General features: G+C 48.1%; 9 protein-coding genes across 9 annotated transcripts; 6 read left to right on the top strand and 3 right to left on the bottom strand.

The window, feature by feature from the left end:
- Positions 1–613: 613 nt before the first annotated feature.
- Positions 614–2,950, bottom strand: BU24DRAFT_360573 (DUF221-domain-containing protein; the record flags this gene model as incomplete). The annotated part of the gene is made up of 3 exons (XM_033524110.1): positions 614–1,055; positions 1,213–2,736; positions 2,781–2,950. The coding sequence occupies 3 exons, from the start codon at positions 2,948–2,950 to the stop codon at positions 614–616; spliced, it is 2,136 nt and encodes a 711-aa protein (XP_033376686.1).
- Positions 2,951–3,160: 210 nt separating this feature from the next.
- On the top strand, positions 3,161–5,618 carry BU24DRAFT_469034 (uncharacterized protein; the record flags this gene model as incomplete). Its single annotated transcript, XM_033532574.1, has 4 exons — positions 3,161–3,166; positions 3,249–4,361; positions 4,407–5,350; positions 5,402–5,618. 4 exons carry the CDS (start codon positions 3,161–3,163, stop codon positions 5,616–5,618), a joined length of 2,280 nt encoding a protein of 759 aa, XP_033376685.1.
- Positions 5,619–5,718: 100 nt separating this feature from the next.
- On the top strand, positions 5,719–6,827 carry BU24DRAFT_498038 (uncharacterized protein; the record flags this gene model as incomplete). The annotated part of the gene is made up of 3 exons (XM_033534323.1): positions 5,719–6,153; positions 6,201–6,679; positions 6,726–6,827. The coding sequence occupies exons 1-3, from the start codon at positions 5,733–5,735 to the stop codon at positions 6,825–6,827; spliced, it is 1,002 nt and encodes a 333-aa protein (XP_033376684.1). The 5' UTR covers positions 5,719–5,732.
- A 374-nt stretch (positions 6,828–7,201) lies between these two features.
- BU24DRAFT_331151 (lytic polysaccharide monooxygenase) lies at positions 7,202–7,521 on the top strand (the record flags this gene model as incomplete). Its single annotated transcript, XM_033523034.1, has 2 exons — positions 7,202–7,407; positions 7,452–7,521. Coding segments are annotated over 2 exons (276 nt in total), but the record flags the coding sequence as incomplete, so codon positions are not given.
- A 585-nt stretch (positions 7,522–8,106) lies between these two features.
- Positions 8,107–9,475, top strand: BU24DRAFT_498037 (uncharacterized protein; the record flags this gene model as incomplete). The annotated part of the gene is made up of 3 exons (XM_033534322.1): positions 8,107–8,252; positions 8,298–8,923; positions 8,970–9,475. The coding sequence occupies exons 2-3, from the start codon at positions 8,407–8,409 to the stop codon at positions 9,473–9,475; spliced, it is 1,023 nt and encodes a 340-aa protein (XP_033376682.1). The 5' UTR covers positions 8,107–8,252; positions 8,298–8,406.
- A 377-nt stretch (positions 9,476–9,852) lies between these two features.
- On the bottom strand, positions 9,853–11,309 carry BU24DRAFT_429444 (uncharacterized protein). Its single transcript, XM_033529734.1, has 3 exons — positions 11,082–11,309; positions 10,947–11,038; positions 9,853–10,901 (listed from the first exon to the last, which is right to left on the bottom strand). The coding sequence occupies exons 1-3, from the start codon at positions 11,175–11,177 to the stop codon at positions 10,004–10,006; spliced, it is 1,086 nt and encodes a 361-aa protein (XP_033376681.1). The 5' UTR covers positions 11,178–11,309; the 3' UTR covers positions 9,853–10,003.
- Positions 11,310–11,488: 179 nt separating this feature from the next.
- On the top strand, positions 11,489–12,318 carry BU24DRAFT_429442 (uncharacterized protein). The gene has a single exon (XM_033529733.1). It carries the CDS (start codon positions 11,507–11,509, stop codon positions 12,260–12,262), a length of 756 nt encoding a protein of 251 aa, XP_033376680.1. The 5' UTR covers positions 11,489–11,506; the 3' UTR covers positions 12,263–12,318.
- A 642-nt stretch (positions 12,319–12,960) lies between these two features.
- Positions 12,961–14,217, bottom strand: BU24DRAFT_360599 (uncharacterized protein; the record flags this gene model as incomplete). Its single annotated transcript, XM_033524112.1, has 2 exons — positions 12,961–13,884; positions 13,930–14,217. Coding segments are annotated over 2 exons (1,212 nt in total), but the record flags the coding sequence as incomplete, so codon positions are not given.
- Positions 14,218–14,708: 491 nt separating this feature from the next.
- BU24DRAFT_469028 (FabD/lysophospholipase-like protein) lies at positions 14,709–18,361 on the top strand (the record flags this gene model as incomplete). Its single annotated transcript, XM_033532573.1, has 4 exons — positions 14,709–15,621; positions 16,261–16,693; positions 16,742–17,399; positions 18,245–18,361. The coding sequence occupies 4 exons, from the start codon at positions 14,709–14,711 to the stop codon at positions 18,359–18,361; spliced, it is 2,121 nt and encodes a 706-aa protein (XP_033376678.1).
- Positions 18,362–18,393: the final 32 nt, after the last annotated feature.

The raw sequence follows: 18,393 nt of genomic DNA, 5'->3' as shown, positions 1-18,393 counted from the left end.
CGTATATCCAGGTATCATAGTCTATCTGCTCCCATCCATCATTTCCAGTCTTGTCTTGACAGCCAAGAAAAAGCTGTTCACAATCTAAAAGATCGGCATGGCGTAGGTTGTCATACTTCCACATCCGCGCATCCGAAGGTCTGAACAGGCTGAAAACCAATAGGCGCAGGCGGACCAGGTTAACATCCAACCCGAGTTGCTTGCCTCCCCTGCATTAGCGGTGTGACAATGGTGGGAGTGTAACTACGAACGGCTTTGTTTCAGTCTGGAACAAAGTGCGTGCACTTTATCTGGGTCCCTTTTTGTCACTACATTTGGGGAAGAATGATGCCATTCTCGAAGTTGGGGGAGCTTGTTTCGCCATAGAGAGATCGGCCATAGAGAGGTTTGGGCAAGCAACAGAAGTTGAGCGAGCTCCCAGGTGGCGCAATCGAATGGCATGTTAGTTTCTAGTATTGGTATAGATTCTCTCAGCCATTTCTGGCAGAGCCCTTTATAGGCTGGATCAATTATGACTGCTGTAAGTCTCTCTATTGATGACTTTTGAGATGATGTGAACTCCATTTTATGCATCGAATGATTTGGATATCATGGTTTATATATTGATATGCCCTCAAATTGGTTTTAGCTTGATCTTTCCACAGGTATCAATCTCGGCCTCGTCATCGCAAACTACAACTACCCCTGGGTTTAGCCGTTTACGTAGGTTTAAACACTCAATCTTGCCAGATTTGGGCTGTGGGATTCTGATTGTCAGGGTTGAGTTCAGATCGCGGTGCGTCAACATAATATCTGTGCTAGGCCTGGCAAGAGATTCGTCCAATATTGTAGGAGAGTAAAAGAGTAACGGATCGAACGCTCTACAAAGAATATGATGAAAAAGTGCCGTAAGCCCAATAGCAATAATCATGAGTACTGCTTGACCAATACACTGGGGTTTCCCGTGTTTATCGCGTACTAGAAGGAAAAGACTTGCCACGCTCACTTGCATGAAGTATAATCCGGTGAGAAGATGCTTTATAGCAGAGGGATAGAAGATTCCCCCACTATCGCGTCTTGTCTGTATTAAAGGAGAGTACGAGTAAATCAGCCAGAACATAGAGAAGATTATGACTTGGAAAGGTATGATGATTGGCGAAATAATCGAGTAAAGGAGTCCTAGACTGATTAGCATATCAAACGATTTAGTAAAATAAAAGCATACCGATGCACGAGAGATTACTGTAGACAGGCACAAATATCCCCCACTCTATGTCTGGTACATTTCTCCTCTCTATGTGGTCCGTAACTGTTCTGTCGTTGATTGGGCTGAGGATCAAGTTACTTATAAGGCGATCGGTGCGAAGCAGAGCCTGCGATCCTACAGAGAGAGCCTGCAGTAAGACGTACGATAGGAAATAGTTACTTGCTTTCGGCAAGTTCTTAGCTAACAGTGCAGCTATTGAAATGCTGTCCGAAGCTTCATTAACAATAGTTGTGAGCCCCGCTGATAAGGAGATAATAACAGTCGCTTGAAGAAACATAAAATAAAAATAGAAGTCTTGAATTCTCAAGGTAATTATGCTCTTAGACGAGATTCCCTGGATTTTGACTAAATGTTCTACGCCGGCCGCAAACCCCCGGAGAAGTGTTGTAAGTAGTAGTGCTGGGAGGACTCCTTGAATGACACCAATGGTCCATTCTGGTAGATTGCTGATCCATTCTAGCCAGGTGACAACTCTCGTAAGATATATAATCTGCGAAAGCAATCCAATGAGCGACACTGGAACGATGCAGATGGCGGTGAACACAAGGATGACCGTGTTGGAGATGGCTGTTCGGATGCTTCTTTCGAGCCAATTGATGCAAATGTTTCCCCACACAATGTCATCATCAGAAATAGGTAGTGATTTAGGGGTTACATAACCCCAACGAGTGTGTATAACGGTCTGGCAGAACATGTGTGCTGCAATAGGATTTTCGAATGTGACAAAAGCTGAATTGACCATCGGGAAGCCTTGTGGATTTTCTCGCTCTTGTATGATTTGATCACACAGCTGGCGCAGCTCCTCGAAGATAGCATCCGTACTTCTAGTTGTATGCATCCATTCCCAGACTCGGACCCATTTGGGGAATCGGCGTTGAGGTATTGGGGAGGTAGCTGTCGTTGATATACCTTTCAATTGCCTCTGGATCGCATCCGTCTCCTCTCTTTCAAGCAGACGGGCAAGTTGCTCACAGCGCGCGAGCTTGTTCGACAGCTTGCTGAAATCTCGATTAAAAGATATTGCACTGACTTTGCCAGGGAAGAGTTTCAGATGCGGCCTAATTTTCTCAGCAGTGTCCCAATCTGCAGGAAGGGAGTCGATCAAAACAGTGCGCAGAGCAGCCTGTGGTGCTTCATGTCGGATTTTCACATAGCATGAAAGCTCCACCCAGATTAATCTGCAGACGTGCACAACGAGAAGCAGACTAGAGAGCAGATGTGCCCAATAGCGGCTACAATATTGAAGGCCGACATTTGACCAAGCAATAGCGTCCAGCCCACTGACGCCGCTGCGCTCTCCTTTCCCGTGAATGTAGTTTAGAGGGATGAGCATGGGAGTGATGAAAATGGCTGCTGGAAGGAACATGATAACGATAGTCCGGAGATATCTCAGGAAGAAGTAGCTATCAAGATGCGACTGATCGCCGTCATATCGAACGGCCTTGAGAAAAGATCCCCAGGACTTCTTGTGAAGCCTGGGAATAGCGGGACTGTAACAGTCAATATATGACGTATACTAGAAAGATCTGCATACTATATGGATGGGTATCGTTTGCTGATGAGAAAGAACACACCAATCTGGACAAGGAAAGCGGCCAGCGAGCTAGAAAGGGAAGCGATAAAGGAGCTCAGAGACACGCCCCTCAGCATCTGCACCTTTCCGAAAGCTTCACCAAACCCTTCGGTCTGTGAATAAGGCTGCATGTTTGATCACACTGCAGACTGGCCGGAGAAGTCGGGATTTATGTGGCATAGTTTTCGCTATCCTTGAAGAGGATTAGCGGGAGCAGTGGGATGTGAAAGGACGTCTCACTGCTCCCGCTAACTAGAAGTAGACATCATCGCCCGTATGTTCCGGCATATGGTAAGAGCGTAGATGTCCCTTCCTTCTCTCATGGATCATGTCTGAGAAGTATGGTAGTTCGTGCCCTAGGTCCTGCGTTGGCAATAATCACCGCATGTGAGCATGCCCTTCGCGGGGATTCTCTCTAACTAATCACAGGAATTCATAAAGGAATGGACCGCAAGAAGCCAGGATGCAAACAGCTCTGAGCTGAACCGACTACTCTCGGCCATAGAAGTCTGGAAGCATGACGTGAAAACCCGAATTCGCCAATCTAGCCCTCGCGTGTTGAGAACCCGTTCTACTCAGCACTACACCGAAGGAAGATCAATCAATGATCGGGGCAAGAGAAGGATTTCGAAAAAACGGGCTGGAAAGAAGTCTCAGCGCGCACAGAAGGACCCATCATCTCCCTCGTCAACTCCCGATGAAGCTGAAGCTTCCATAGAGAATCTGCGTGGAGCACCTGTAGAAGATCTTTCCGAGGATGACGATCCAACTTCCATGTTTGTGCCCGAACGTGGAAGGGGCGTTGGGATGCAATTATCCACTGGTGATCACGCTTCATGTAGATCTCCGGGGGAGACGAGATTGGAATCTTCCATGGAAGATCTATCTCTTGAAGGCCGGAACGTTGACAATGGGACAGATGTTGTTCCGGGCGTATCTGATGTGCCTTCGAATGGTCCACCCAGAAGGCATCCGTTTGCTGATGATGACGATCTAGGATCACTATTCGGTGATGACGATCTAGGATCACTATTCGGTGACGACGAGGACTTAAGTTCAGCCCTAAATAATTCATTTCCCGCATCAGAGAGCTACGGCCGGGACGATTCTGCAGAGCAGGTGATGTGTCAAGATGTGCCTCCCGTAGCCATTTCGGATATCCAACAGATGGATGCACAAGAGCAGCATGGCCGTGTCCAAGAAGGGGTTTGTCTGCACGACGGAGTTCCGACATCTAGTCTGTCTGCAGCCGATTTACATCCTTTAGTAGACGGACTTCCTCTTACGCCACGCCTGATGCATAGCCTTTTATACGCACTATTGCCTAGCACCGTTCACATCATTCAGACGCCAAGCATCGAGAGGTGCGATACATCGTACATCTGCGACACGAGTTTTGTAATCATCGCAGGGGAATCTGAGCCTGACCTATTCTTTGGCGATAGGGCTAAAAGAAAAATATTCACTATGAAAACCGGACTCAGGTCTTCACGTTTGATAACTCATTATAAGGATATTGGTTGGACGGTAGCATGTCTATGGGTAAGTACCAATGACGCACACGATTCTTTGCTTACATGACGACAGTTAAATCACCGTATGCAGGAGCGCGATATCACAATTACTTCGGTGTTCTATGTTGAAGCGCTGAGTAAAGGCGGCGACGTTATTTTTCCCCCAGAAGAGGACCTGCGTCAGCGATTCCTGAGAAAACTACGTGTATCAAGCGAAATGCATGCGACGCAACTCGACTCTGGGCAACCAACAATCCAGCTCCCGGTGAATAGCAGCGCATCTAAATATCCAATTCCTGATGGATTCGATCGAACACTACTTCAAGAACTGCATTTGCAGCTACCAGCTCAAATGGAAGTTTTCAAGTACCTTCGCATTCTCCAGTCCATCCGCGAGATTGGCTCGCCACGAATTCTTGAATCACTGAAGATGACGATGAAGAGTACGACGGATTTTGCCTTAGACACAACCGAACAAATTACTAAACTCCTTCATATTCACAAATATCTTGACAGAGAAGACAGTGTGGGTCATCTATCGGTTGCTCGCGCTCGATATGTTAAGTATTGTTACTATCAGACATTCCAGGAAGCGGTTGAAACGTTATCGGCGCATAAGCGCCTGAGTCGCGTGGAGCAACACAGGGTAGTTAAACACAAATCGACATCTACGTATAGACAAGGTCTTAGTGGGCTACCACTTACACCATCAACGGATGCCATTGATGCTCTGTACCCGACCTTGAGCGACGCCGAAAAGAAGAGGCCCGCAGCAGACATGGTCAAGAACGCGATCATTTCTAGCATCAAGCAAGCCTCGGGAGCGGCGGACAAACGTATTGAGGAAAGGATCACGCAGTACATCAGGCATGGTAAACTCATGCACCTCTTGCTTCAGAGCTACGCACGTCCGAGCCCCCAAATATTGATCCTTCTTCCCGGCGAAGAATCACAGCCTCCGTATCTTGATCTTGGTCACATTGACCAGAAGCTCAAGAAACCTATTCGCAGAAAGGAGTAAGACGTTGACGTCATTTATGCCGACTATAGAGCTGACTCTTTCACAAGTATAGATAGCTTGACCGAGGCAGAAATCCGGTGGTTTGGTGAAGCTATGCAGGCGTTGAGGCCAAATTTACTTCAAGAAATCCCACAATGGGCAGTGGAGCTCCTAACTTGCTCGCTTGCTGAGGCTGACGAACTACGCTATCGAGACGCTAATGGACCTTTCGGCGTTGAGGATCGAACTTTGCCGCAGGCATGGTTCCCCCACCCTGGCGAGTAGTTGACCTGGGGACGATGCATCGCCTCCTGATAAGCGCCCTCGGATCTGGTATTTAGTTTTGCGCCAACGGCGACCTCATGCCTCAGTCCCCACTCCCCACATTCCAGTATCGCCATGCTCGATCAACGTATCTTCATCCCCATCATTTGGACTACCTTCGTGATATCTGGAGCTACTAACGTGGCACGTTTTCTGGTTCTCCGCCCCATTCTTTCCGTGACAACCATTCATCATTTCTTGTCCCATTTCAGCATCCTGCTCCTTGGCACGGGCTGCGCAATTGACACTTACCTCGCCTTTCATACTGATAGGATTCGCCTCAGTGGTTATGGAACTCACTTGCAATACGCCTCTACGGTTCTCAAGATCACAAGCACATGGCTTGCGAAGTGCAGTCTGATGGTGTCCTATCACCGTCTCATCGACGGTAATATTCCACTTCATCGGGCGTGGTACGCTTTCGTCTCAACCTCAATTGCCGCCTATGTAGCTGGCCTGGCGGCGTATCCTTATGTCGCATCGCCTTGTGTAGCAGGTAACAGCGTCCCGAGCCACCTACCATGCGTCACTAACAGATTGCAGATTGCATATTCCCGGGTTATACATTCTCTTATCGCGCGCTCTGGCTGTCAACTGTGTGGGATGTAGTCAGCAGCTGTGTTCTCATTGTATTCCCAATGGCGATCCTACTGTCTGCCCGAATTCAAAGGCGCACTAAACTTCTCGCCGCTACCCGGTTCAGTCTCATCGGGCTGTGTGTCGTAATTTCTGTGGTTCGAGCGGTGACGAGCTACAAAATGGCCGGCCTCGCAAAAGTATTCTGGCTTCATCAATGGGACACTATTCATAATGGAGTTTTTCTGTTTACCATCAACTTCTTTTCCATCCGTGCCAGATATCTCGGGAAATCAACGCATAATCGCATCGGAACGAACAAGAATCGGCACACGACCGCCAGTCTCTCGAACAATCCTCCTACACCGGGCATTTCCTCCCGCATGGAGAAAGCGTTCCAAAGTCCGCAGAGCCACGTTTTGCACACGTCTCCGATCGACCGAGGAGTAAGTAGTCAGACCTACCCTGTTGCATGGTATGCTAACAGCATAGCGCCCGAGCGTGTTGCGGAGTACTTTTAGCTGGTCATCCTCAGAATCTCACCCACCACCACAAATCGGTAGCACAGAGCTAGATATAGGCCATGCTATATAAGAGTTCAATAACAGTAGTCATCAATACAAGTAACATGAAAGTTTACGTACTCCTGCTGCTGGCGAAGCCAGGCGTGACGCACTTGTTCATGGGAAATCCTGACCCCTTTAGATGGAACACACACATCGATAAGCTGATCATGCCCCTCAATGGTGATCCAAACCATGAAGGCTCAGAATGGCGACAACAGGTCTTTCCGTGTAAAGGACTCCACATAGATGGGCGTTACAACTCATCAACCGTGTGGACCGCTGGAAAAGACGCCACCTTTCAGTATGCTTGGCTATCATTCTATCTGCGCCAAACGACTAATTCATAGGCTATTTGATTCTAATAACAAGACAGGAGTTCCGGGAATGCACGATCCCTTGGGTGCAGCACATGGTGGGGGATCCTGCCAGATCTCACTCTCTTATGATTCTGGCCATACTTGGGCCGTGATACAGAGCTGGGAAGGGAATTGTCCCCGCGTGAGGAAAGGGCAAGAAGGCGAAATCACAAACACGTACGACGCCAACCAAGATTATACATTTAGAGTGCCAGAAGGGTTACCATCTTCAGAAAGAGTAATTGCAGCCTGGTAATTGTTGTGTACCACGCTCACCTACCACGCTAACAATCTAGGACGTGGTTAAATGCATTTGGTAATAGGGAATTTTACATGTCCTGTTCCCCTATCAGGATCAAAGGAGGCATCGCCTCGAACCATACCCCCGCAGGATACCCTATGTTGATTGCAAATCTGAGAGCCAATTTTCATGGACCACCTTCGGAGGACTGGATCTTGTCCCCCTGCCATACTCGGGAAGGCTTATGGATCCAGTATCCACAGAAGTTTCGTGGAATGAATAAGCCAATCCAATCCAGACCTCCAGTTGGTAGCAGTGTTGCAATGGTTGAGTTCGAAGGTCTGCAAGGGTTTTGCGGATCCGATAACCCGAATATCACGAGCGCACTTGCTTTGCCGCATTACCCTTGTAGGTGTTCTGTTTCAGAGCAACGGTGAGTTTTGACTAATTTTTCCAGCTGAGGCCCAGCTTTCTATCTACGCCAGCGGCACAACAGCCAACTCCCTTCCCACCGATCATGCATGCGCATGACCTCTCTAGCGCGGTTCTGATATTATATGCAACAAAGCCCAAGGCTGATTTCTTCGGATGGACCGGAGTCAATAGTTGGTGGCGTCGACGTGGTATGAGACCATCACTAAGGCGGCTGTATCTCGTTCATTAGTATCATATAGAAAAATCTATCAAACCGACTGATCTTGCAGTCAGTTAACGCCATGCATCTCAAACAGTGGATAATCCTATTCTCGTCTCGTGTATGGATCTCTGAACCTTTCTGTACGTACGAACTTTACATGGGGACCGTTTGTGGGAAGACAGACCCGTTGGGAATGGAAACTTGTAGTGAATTTGCGCTGTACGACTAATTCGCTCCTAAGAAGTATTTGGCTGACGTCCCTAGAATGACTGTTACTTGCTTGGATACCGGAGAATAGATGCCTCAGTTTTCAGGGATGGGAGTTTTGCTATAAAGTGGCTCTGCCCGTTGACCATTGCTCGTCCGGCCAAGAATGGATCAACGCAAAGAATATATTGTGGAAGAGCGGGGCGATCTGGAGGTCATTGTTGGGGACTCTCATTTCATTGTTTCCTCTGAGCGACTCTCTTCTCTATCTCCCACGTTCGCCAGACTTTGTCAAGAGGCGAACTCCAAAACCAATGCAAACAAGATTCTCAAGATCAAGGAAGATCCCGACGCGTTCCTCCGCATTGCTCAGTCTGCCCATGGCATGTTTATACCAAAGGATGATATCTCAACAGACATTATGCTTAGTTTAACGTTGGCATTGTCGAAGTATCAAATTCCTACCTCAAGCACGCTTTACGCTTCTATCAGTTTCGCATTCGTGGTCCAGACCCTGAAGCCCGCCAAAATACCGTCTGAGAAAGTGTTGATCTTATTGAAAGTCGCGCTGCACTTAGACCTGTCAAAATTTAAAATGCTGGCCGCGGATGTGTTTCTGCACCATCCATTGTGCTTCAAGCCAATTCCGTGCAGCAATGATGATATTTGCGGCATTGTATTAGGTATACTCTATCTCACGCCGAATGACACATCTGCTGACAGTGAAAGCCAACGTTCTGCTAAGAATTGCTGACACTCGAAGACTTGTTGTGCATTCCTTGTTGCATGTATCGTCTACTGTGCTCGATTGGGATTATACCTCTATGTATAAACTCCATGTCACTGGCCTCTGGATACTGGAAGCAAACCCAAGTCTTGAGGATATTCAAGCCGAGATAAAGAGGAATCAATGTACCGATCACATCTATGGTGGTTCAGACCGGGCGCAAGCAATATTGGAAAGCACGCTTCGCATTATAACATCATCGACTGACCAGGTGCAAACATTCATCAACAATCTGCTCGATGATGGGAGTGACCAGTTGCGTGCAGAAATCCTGGAGCCAGAGGGAGAAGTAAACTACATGTTTCAAGACTTTCACATTGACGAAGGCCCTACACAATATTCCGCAAGTTGGGATGGCGATTCCGCTGTGGACGTATTTGATATGGGAAGCTCACCAGCGAGCATGATCCAAACCCCTAAGAAGATCCAGCATAGAAACAGTATTTGATAGCCTTGCATTAACTATAAACATATCTGATTTTTGTACGTCGGTCCCCATCCTCTTTGAAATTTGACCTAGCTCTTCCCCTGCTCAACGAATCCTGATCGCCGCGATTGACATAATTGACTGCACTGGCTCTGCCTCGCGAAATGCGGGGAAACTCATATTTCATAGTATGGAGTAATAGTCGGGTTGCACGAAAGCCAGCTGGCATATCCAGGTAGATCAGTCGATGAGTGCGACTTCTGATGTGTTCTCCTGTGACCGAGTACATGTAGGAATCGATTGCTCCGGCATGGCTCAAGCCAATGGCGCATAAACGAGAGTAGGGGGGAATGCAGGTAGCGCACAGGCGAATGTGATCTTCAAAATACTTTATTGCCCAGTATTCTGGTTGATTAAGGGAGTACAAGACGGAAGAATAAACCGGTTCGGTGAAATGTACACGCTGATATCGACTTGCTGGACTCATGGTATGCGTACTTGGTGAATAATTCCATAAAACAATATTTCCTAGCTAAGGAGCAGTACAAACTATATATCATAAAGTGATGCACCCCAGTCCTCTACCCAGCTTTGATCCGGTAGAACCGTCTCGAGTAATTCTAGGCTGTCAGCGGCAGGTTGGTCGGTAAAGTATCGACCGCCGGCGACCATCGGTGTGTTCGGAAAATTGTCCAGAGCACCCAAGATTGAATGCGTCACTCTGCATATTGGCAGTTCATGCGATGACTCGGCTGTAATCCTGTCTGAATGTCCACCTAGATGTCCAACATCAAGTCCGCCTGAATGTTCACCTGGATGTCCAACATCAAGTCCGTCTGAATGTTCTGCTAGATTCTGGACTGGGTGCTGGGGATATAGGAGTGGATGCTGGACTGGGTGTCCACCTGGATGTCCAACATCAAGTCCGCCTGAATATTCGACTGGATTCTGGACCGGATATGGGAGTGGATGCAGGACTGGATGTTCGACTGGATGTTCGACCGGATGTTCGACCGGATGTTCGACTGGATGTTCGACCGGATGTTCGACTGGATGTTCAATTGGATGTTCGACCGGATGTTTCACGGGATGTTCAACTACATGTTCAACTGGATGTTTAACCGGATGTTCAACTGAATATTCGACTGGATGTTTGACTGGATGTTCGACTGGATGTTTGACTGAATGTTTGACTGGATGTTCGACTGGATGCCCGGCCGCATGTCCGAATAGATGCTTCTCCAAATGTTTGCCTGAGACCCCCACTGGAAGTTTGCCTAGGGCTTTGTTGCTAAGTTGTTGGTTGCTAGCATTGTATTCATGTGCAGAACTCGTCTCGCTTGTATTAATGAGATCGTTGATGTTGACCTCTCCTGCTCTGGCAGAGTGTGCTTTGTAGAGATTGGCCTTCAAAGTCTTTACTTGTTCCTCAAGAAGACGGGTGTAACTAAGATCAATTAGCTTTGTCGAAAAATAGTATCTACTAGCTCACCCCACTGAGACGGGCTGTACTGTGTTCCTCTTTGGGCTGAAACTACAGACAACATTTTTTGCTACACATTTGTCGCAAGGGTTGCCTGTGCACTATATTTTGTTAGAGTAGTCCTTATTGCGATATTGAACTTACTTTTGCTTTCTTCAACCGACATCGTACACATGCGTGCGTGGTGCGCGCGGGGTTGGATGACCCACCGATAGGTTTGCGGGGTGCGACACGTGGCATCGTTGCGTTGCAAAACGCATGCCTAAGGTATTCTGTTCGCCTTTAATAGAATATACTTTCGTTTTGCTTCATTCATTGACACCAGGCACAGCGCATCCTTTGTGTACCTGAAACGTTAACAGGGAATTGAGCATCTGTCCCATGTCCCGTGCACCTCCGCACCAATCCTACGCCTTCTGTGCCTGGCAGGCACAGGGAGCACTAGTGACGTTTTCGCCCCAAGTTCGCGTCTGCCTTGCTAAAATGAATGGTCAAATAATCCTATAAAAGTCTAGAATACACGATTACTGCCCCAACGCCCCAACGCCCCAACGTCCCAACGTCCCAACATGTCGATTGCCACCTACGTCTGGAAATGGTGCAAGGCTGGCCTGAAATGGCTATTCCCCTCCACTGAGATGGCACAGCACCATGCAGCTATCTGGGACAGTATATTCAAAGACAATGGGAAATGGCTAGACTACGCCGTCAACATACATAACATTCAGCCGATGATCTTGGGTAAAGACCTGGATACGCTCGATGGAGAGATGGGGAGGGGCGCCTATGTGTTGCTGCTGTTACTGGATGTTCATGAGAATGTTCGAAATGAGTTGGATAAGTTTATAGCCAGCCTCCATGACCACGTGAAGGATGCGAGGACCAATGAGCTACGTTTTCGTAAATTCAACATGCGAGTGGTTGGGTTGAAGGGCGACCAGACAACGATCTCGCAACACGAGTTGCGCCGCCTCGTTGCGCCAAGCCGATGGTTTTCAGGATTAAATACTGTATATAGTTCTTGGGCGGTAAAAGACGTAAGAAGTCTAGGGTTGACAAGGAACAACATACGTGGGGTACACACACGCGTCGTGGACTTTGGGGATCTTGAACCTGTATTTTCGGTGAGGTTGTTCCCTTCATTGGTAGAGAATCCGGTGCAAATGCACTTCCAGGTTAAAGTCCCCGAGAGGGCGTGGAACGCCGTATATTCCGGACCATACACCGATGAAATGCAAGACAGAGACTTCTATAATGGACCCTTAGTCAGTCATTGGGAAATGGCAGAGGCAGCAATGGACCGACGAGTAGACAATGACATCTAATTGTTTATCCGACGTGTTATCCGGCCCTCTGGCTTGGTCCGGTCTGGCCTGGTTCGGGCTAGCAGCTGGGTTGGGTGCAGGTGCTTGCCTAACCACTTCGTTTCGCTCATATCTTTTTCATAGTAGTAATAGATATTGGTTACACGCTTACTACGCCCAAGCAACTCAACCACATCCTCATATGTCTGAGGATATAATTGATGCGCGCGCATGACTGCGAAATAAATACGGCTAGGTTTCCGCCGGAGAAGGTTATGTAGGTTCCCTAACTCTTCTACGTCAATCCTGCAAGTATGTGATTCACCAACATTCAAAAGATCCCCCGATGCAGGCAGCCTCCGAAATGTAACTTTATCAATATCAGATTCCTCTTGAAAAGAATATACTGATGAAGATGCTGACATGTCTACATCGTTGGCATTAGTGGCTAGACTTAACGCATTTGTTGGCGGCTCGGTAGTATCATTAGCTGAAGTGTCCAGTTCCATCGTATCATCCAGTTCTGTTGGTTGGGTGGTAGCACTAGGCCCCGCTACCAGGTCGACTCCCGCCGGTGCTTGAACGGTGTCACTTGCTGGTGCTCTCTCTACTGGGACAGCTTCCGAGAGGTCGACTCCCGCCGGTGCTTGAACGGTGTCACTTGCTGGTGCTCTCTCTACTGGGACAGAGGGTGAAATGTCCACCGGAGGAGCTGGACCAAGGAACGCCTGCATTACCAGCGTAACGTCTCCAAATCGACTAAGCATATAACCTGGTGCCTGTCCAAGCGCTGCTGTAATGAGCGGCAAAAAGAGACAGACTCGAAGAGAAAGTTCAGATTCATCTGCGTGCTGAACCATTTTAGCCGAAGGAGTGTCCAGCTTCCATCTAAATTGCCTCAGGACTCCTCTTCTAGTTGCCACTGCATGTTGAAATCTTCTTTGCTCAAAGATGCCAGGAGGACGCTCGTCGTTCACATGTCTGCGAACATCACCTTGGTCGGGGTCTTCTTGCTGCAGTTCCAAGATCCGGTGCGTTCGAAATCCTAATTGCCCTGCGAGCTTGCCTAATCGTATTTGCCATCCCCGGCACTCGGATGGGGCTGAATATTTAGGAGTCTGCAATCCAGTTATGAGGTGCTCCTTATGTCGGATAATAAAAAGGCAGAGTTGCCAATACGCATAGCGAAGATGTTCTTGGGGGGGTGCTTCTTGATACATTTGGTGATGAAGGTCGTCTGTGCACTGGATATAGACGCGGTTGTCCCCCCGCGGATTACTAAAACATTCCTCCAACATGGCTTGCATGGAGGGACGCACTTTCTCGGGCAATACCAAATGTCGCAGAGTCAGCATGATAGAGCCGAGGAGCTTAGTGTGTTTGAAGAAGGTTTTGAACGTAAGTATCATTCCCTCCGATCGTAGAACCCGCGCAATCACTTCATCGCGCGTCTTAGCGTGCTGGATGCGGCGGAAGATCCGATTTTCCCGCCCTAGAAGCTCGATCTTCTCACGATCCTTAGTGCTCCAGGCCGGAGAGAGACCCTGCAACAGGCTAACAGTCTCTTCATCACAATACCAACCTTGGCCATTGGTGATATTAGTCCAAGTGGAGTACATGGCCAGGAGATACGTTTTGATTTCCTAGACCTGATCAGCGAGCAACATGTAGCTGTGCATTTTACCAACCTCATTACATCTCCAGCTTAGTATTGGCGGCAGTGATCCTATATGGAAATCTGCCCACAGAGATCGAATTGACTCCAATGCATCAAGGATCTCCACTAGCCATGGGTTTCTTTGTATTTGAACCAGAGTCTTCTGCTTCGTTGGGCTGAGAAGTTGCTTCCAGCGGGTTTCATGATCTATGTTTCTATGTCGCTGATAGTAACGAATGTGTAGGTATCTTTCCCCATCACAAGATGGCATATGTCTCTTATATTGCAGTCGCAGTGATCGTTGGGACGTTTTTGGCATTCCTGGCAATTAGCTACAAAGTGCATAGTGATTTTGCACTCACTTGCGTCGTACAAATCCACCAGCCACCATTCGTCCAATTTTGAGTCTTCTCTTCCATATCGCAAGCGAAATGCGCCATGAAGGCAATCGAGCTGTACTGAGTCCGGAAGTGGCAAGGGTGGAACATCCACCACCTGGAATAGCTGAAACGATTCAGACATATGCAGAGCAGATCGTTCGATTAAAACAGGCAAGTTGTGTTCAAGATCTGTGACACAACAACCGCTGCACTTGTCGTCCGTGCTACTATTCGCATACCGCAAATGGCGTAGTTGCACTCGCGCGCACCCTAGGAAATAACGAGCTTCGGCCATGTTTGTGAGGTGAGAAGAATATAGATGCGGATCAAAGGAGTATAAGGCTGATTCAAGACCCTCAGATTTAGACCCTCAGATTTAGACCCAAGTGGTATCTTAAAAGGGCCGCCATGGCCCATTCCACTCTCCACCATGGCACGGAGCTATCCCTCTGATTGGCTCTACGCTTCTTACACCGGCAGCACATGGGGACTTCTGGCCGGGACGGGGCTGCAGAACATCATCGGCCGCCTGCATGACCCTGATAACCAGTTTCCTTCTCTCTTACTGCTAGTTGGCTCTGGAAAGAAGAGCGCGGCTCGGGCCGCCATGTTCTCATGCCTATCTTCTCCCAGGTCACATGCACTCGCGGCTATTGATGTGGAACATGGGACTACCAGTCAAAGATACCCCTTGATGATTGCCGATCTCAATACGGAGCAGGGTTTCAAAGGGTTCTCGCCCGCGGGTAGATGCCTCGGGCAATCGCGGTATACTATCAAATGGAGCAAAAGCTCAGCAACGTTTGCTCAGGATATGCTTGACTGCATCATTGCTAGACTTCTTATTACATTTACAGATGTTGTATGCATATTTCTAGACGACTTTGACAGTAGCCATGAAGCATTCGCAAAGTTGCGGACCTGGTCAGAAGTGAGCAGGGAAACGCTGTGGCATCCGCATATCATAATCGTTACTTACAGCCCGCTTGAGCACGCCGTGCCTAGAAAAGCACACTACACCAGCTTGATCAACCCCACATACTCTAAACTACTAGATTCCATTATGCTTTGGTCGAAGAAAATAAGAGACCAACGAGCGCAACAAAATACGCTCTTCAATGCCAGACATATGGAAGCTTTCTTTGAAGCAGCACTGCAGCATGTCGCAGAAACAGACAAAACACCATTTAACTTTGTTAGATCTATGCGAACCACCAACAGCCAGATACATCTAAGGGAGTTCTTCAAGCTTTGTTCGACTGTTTTCATCACCAGCGAAGATGTCCTACTACGATACGTAGCATCAGCTCTGCTCCTGGACAGTTCTCCCCCTGGAACGCACCGTAAGTCATCCAAATGCGAGTTATATGATTCTAAGTCCGGAGAAGATTTCAATGCCCAATTGATGTTTCGAGAACTCTACAAATCCGATTGTGAGGCAAAGTTTGCGTCACTCGAATGCTTCTCAACAGCGGGTTGGTGCCAACGACTACAAGACCATTACTGCACATTGCACTCGAGGGTCTGCCGCAATGAAATTTCTTCCCTGAAATCTCATAGAGAGATTTTATGTTCGTTAAAGATAAGGACACCCCGCTTCCGAACCTCGAAAGTGTGTTTGTTCTGCATCATGCGAAAACCAGAACACGTCTTGAAATGTGGACACTCCTTCTGCGATATTTGCATCGTGATGCAGGCAGCCCCGATGACAGGAATGGAGTATCTATTCCACATGAAAGCCTGCCCAGTTTGCGGCGCCTCTGATAATCTGCGCGTCACCTTAAAGCCCCCAACCGCTGGGTCCCGCCTGCTTGTGTTGGATGGTGGTGGGATTCGCGGTGCATTCTCACTTCAAGCAATACAAGAGTTGGACCGGTGGAGAAACCTGCCGTATCCGATCTACGATGACTTCGACTTACTACTGGGCACGAGTACAGGTAATAGCCTCGGGGTCAACTACTATGTTATGCTTACCTTTCTAGGGGGCCTAATAGTACTAATGTTTTATCTGCGCCGCAATCTGAAGGAGTGCATATCAACGTTTGATGAACTAGCCAGAGAAGTATTTCCCGACAGACGAGGTCTTACGGCATTAGCCAAGATTCGAAATTTGATAGCTTCATTGCTGACGGACAGTCTCTACGGGGCAAGGGCAATGGAAACCTGCGTGAAGAAGGCCTATGGCAAAAACACAGCGTTGTTTGGCCATCGCAAGGTGTCCGGAACCAAGTTTGCTGTTACCACCATGACTGTCTTCGATCCCCGCTTGTGCATTCTGTCAAACTATAACGGAGCAATGGATAGACGGAAAGATCAAGGTTGGTCCCTTGGCCCCAAGTTCACAGTCGCTTATCCAACAGGTTATTTCCTCTATCGCCCTGACGTCGGTGAGCATGAAGTTCTTGTTTGTGATGCGTGAGTTACTTGCTCCTGTCCTGGCATGCTCTCTGACCACTTGTCCAGAGCCCGGGCAACTTCAGCTGCACCATCGTACTTTCCCGCGAAATTCATTTCTGGACTGGGATATCTCCAAGATGGAGGCGCTGGGAAGCACAACAATCCTATTGACGCTGCGGAGTGGGAATCGCGAGCCATCTGGGATACTAGCCCCGACCTCGCGGTTTCGATTGGTACGGGCTATGCGCGCCCGTCTGAGTCTCCCACAACCGTAACTCAGCGACTCAGTCTCAAAGACCGGTTCTTGCTTAGGCTATTCCGCCTATTCAACGCCATCATGAGTGGAGAAGCAATCTGGTATGACCACCAGAATCGCATTGACGAAAATCGGCTGGACCGATATTTCAGAATCAATATGCCGTGTGAAGAACAACCAGAATTGGACGACGTATCGAAAATTGCTGATATCAAAACATGGTCATACGACTTTTTCCAAACTTACGACTTTCGACGTATCACGAGAGCACTCTTTGCCTCGTCCTTCTTCTTCGAGCTTCGAGGTAAACCAGTGGCGCGCCGTAGTTATTTCCAGTGCACGGGAGAACTGCGTTGCCGAAGTCCAAACACTGTAGCTCTACTACGAAGAATTGTGAAGGAGTACCCTGGCTCTTCGTTCGTCTTCTCTGAAGACGACATCGCTTTGGGGCCCCTAGAGGAAAGCGATGTTTGTCCTATATGCTGTCGATACCTGAAAGTGATTACGTTCAGAATCTATCATTTCAGTCAAGTACTGGACATATCCCTCAAATATGAAGGAGGTTCACGGCATAGAATAAGCGGCTTCCCGCAGGGTTTGTCATCTTTCATGAAGAGGCAGCAGCTGAATGCACATTTCGGCCGACCTGATCATCAAAGCGTAAAAAGCGGACTCCGCTGTGTGTGTAGTACCAGATTGAAACGGAAAAGGGCACGTGATGCCGAAGGGCCCCGAAAGCGGAGGCGCACCAGGGAAGTATATAGTGTCGGAATGTAGCTGTCATGGACCATCAAATGCTCTCCTTCAAGTCTCACAAACCTCGCTTCGGCGTTGTTCTGGTGACATATGCCATTCATGTCGTTGTCGTCACCTGCAGCTTTTATGCGCTCTGCAGTCCCAGCATTAGTCGCGTTGGGATCATAACCTTCATGCATGTGCCGTTGATTGATTTGAGAGATAAGCTGACTTTTCTCAGAATCCACCCTGAACTGCAAAGATATACTATCGGAATCACCTCTTACTGCAGCATAAACAGTAGCAAAACTCAATGCTTCTCACTGCCCTGCAAATTAGCAACGAAAGAGACACAAACTTCCGCTACCATGAAGCTGCTCTTGCCAATAACACTAAAGCCAGGAATAATTGCTGGAATGGTTGTCCAGAACTCGGTTCTTGTATGCTTTGGTATTGATACATTAAGTGGTCGGAAACGAAACTTGAAGCCGTGGATGGTAGTTGGTTCAATCTTGGCATTGGCTCTTTTTGCCGTACCATTTGCACTAATCCAGTTGGTACTGACACAATTCGCTCAGAATCCAGTTTTTGAGGCCGAGAAAGGACTCCTATGGACACTATGCATCGTGATGCTGAGCTGCTCTCTCGCCATCTTCATCCTAGTCACGGTCACTGCGCTGTGTCACTCTAGATAAAGCGAGTCACGTTCCGATCACAATAGTACCGC

Source organism: Aaosphaeria arxii, assembly GCF_010015735.1.
Source record: "Aaosphaeria arxii CBS 175.79 unplaced genomic scaffold BU24scaffold_20, whole genome shotgun sequence".
NCBI lineage: Eukaryota > Fungi > Ascomycota > Dothideomycetes > Pleosporales > Aaosphaeria > Aaosphaeria arxii.
Note: the sequence above shows the minus strand (reverse complement) of the source record. Positions and strands in the feature narration are given on the sequence as shown.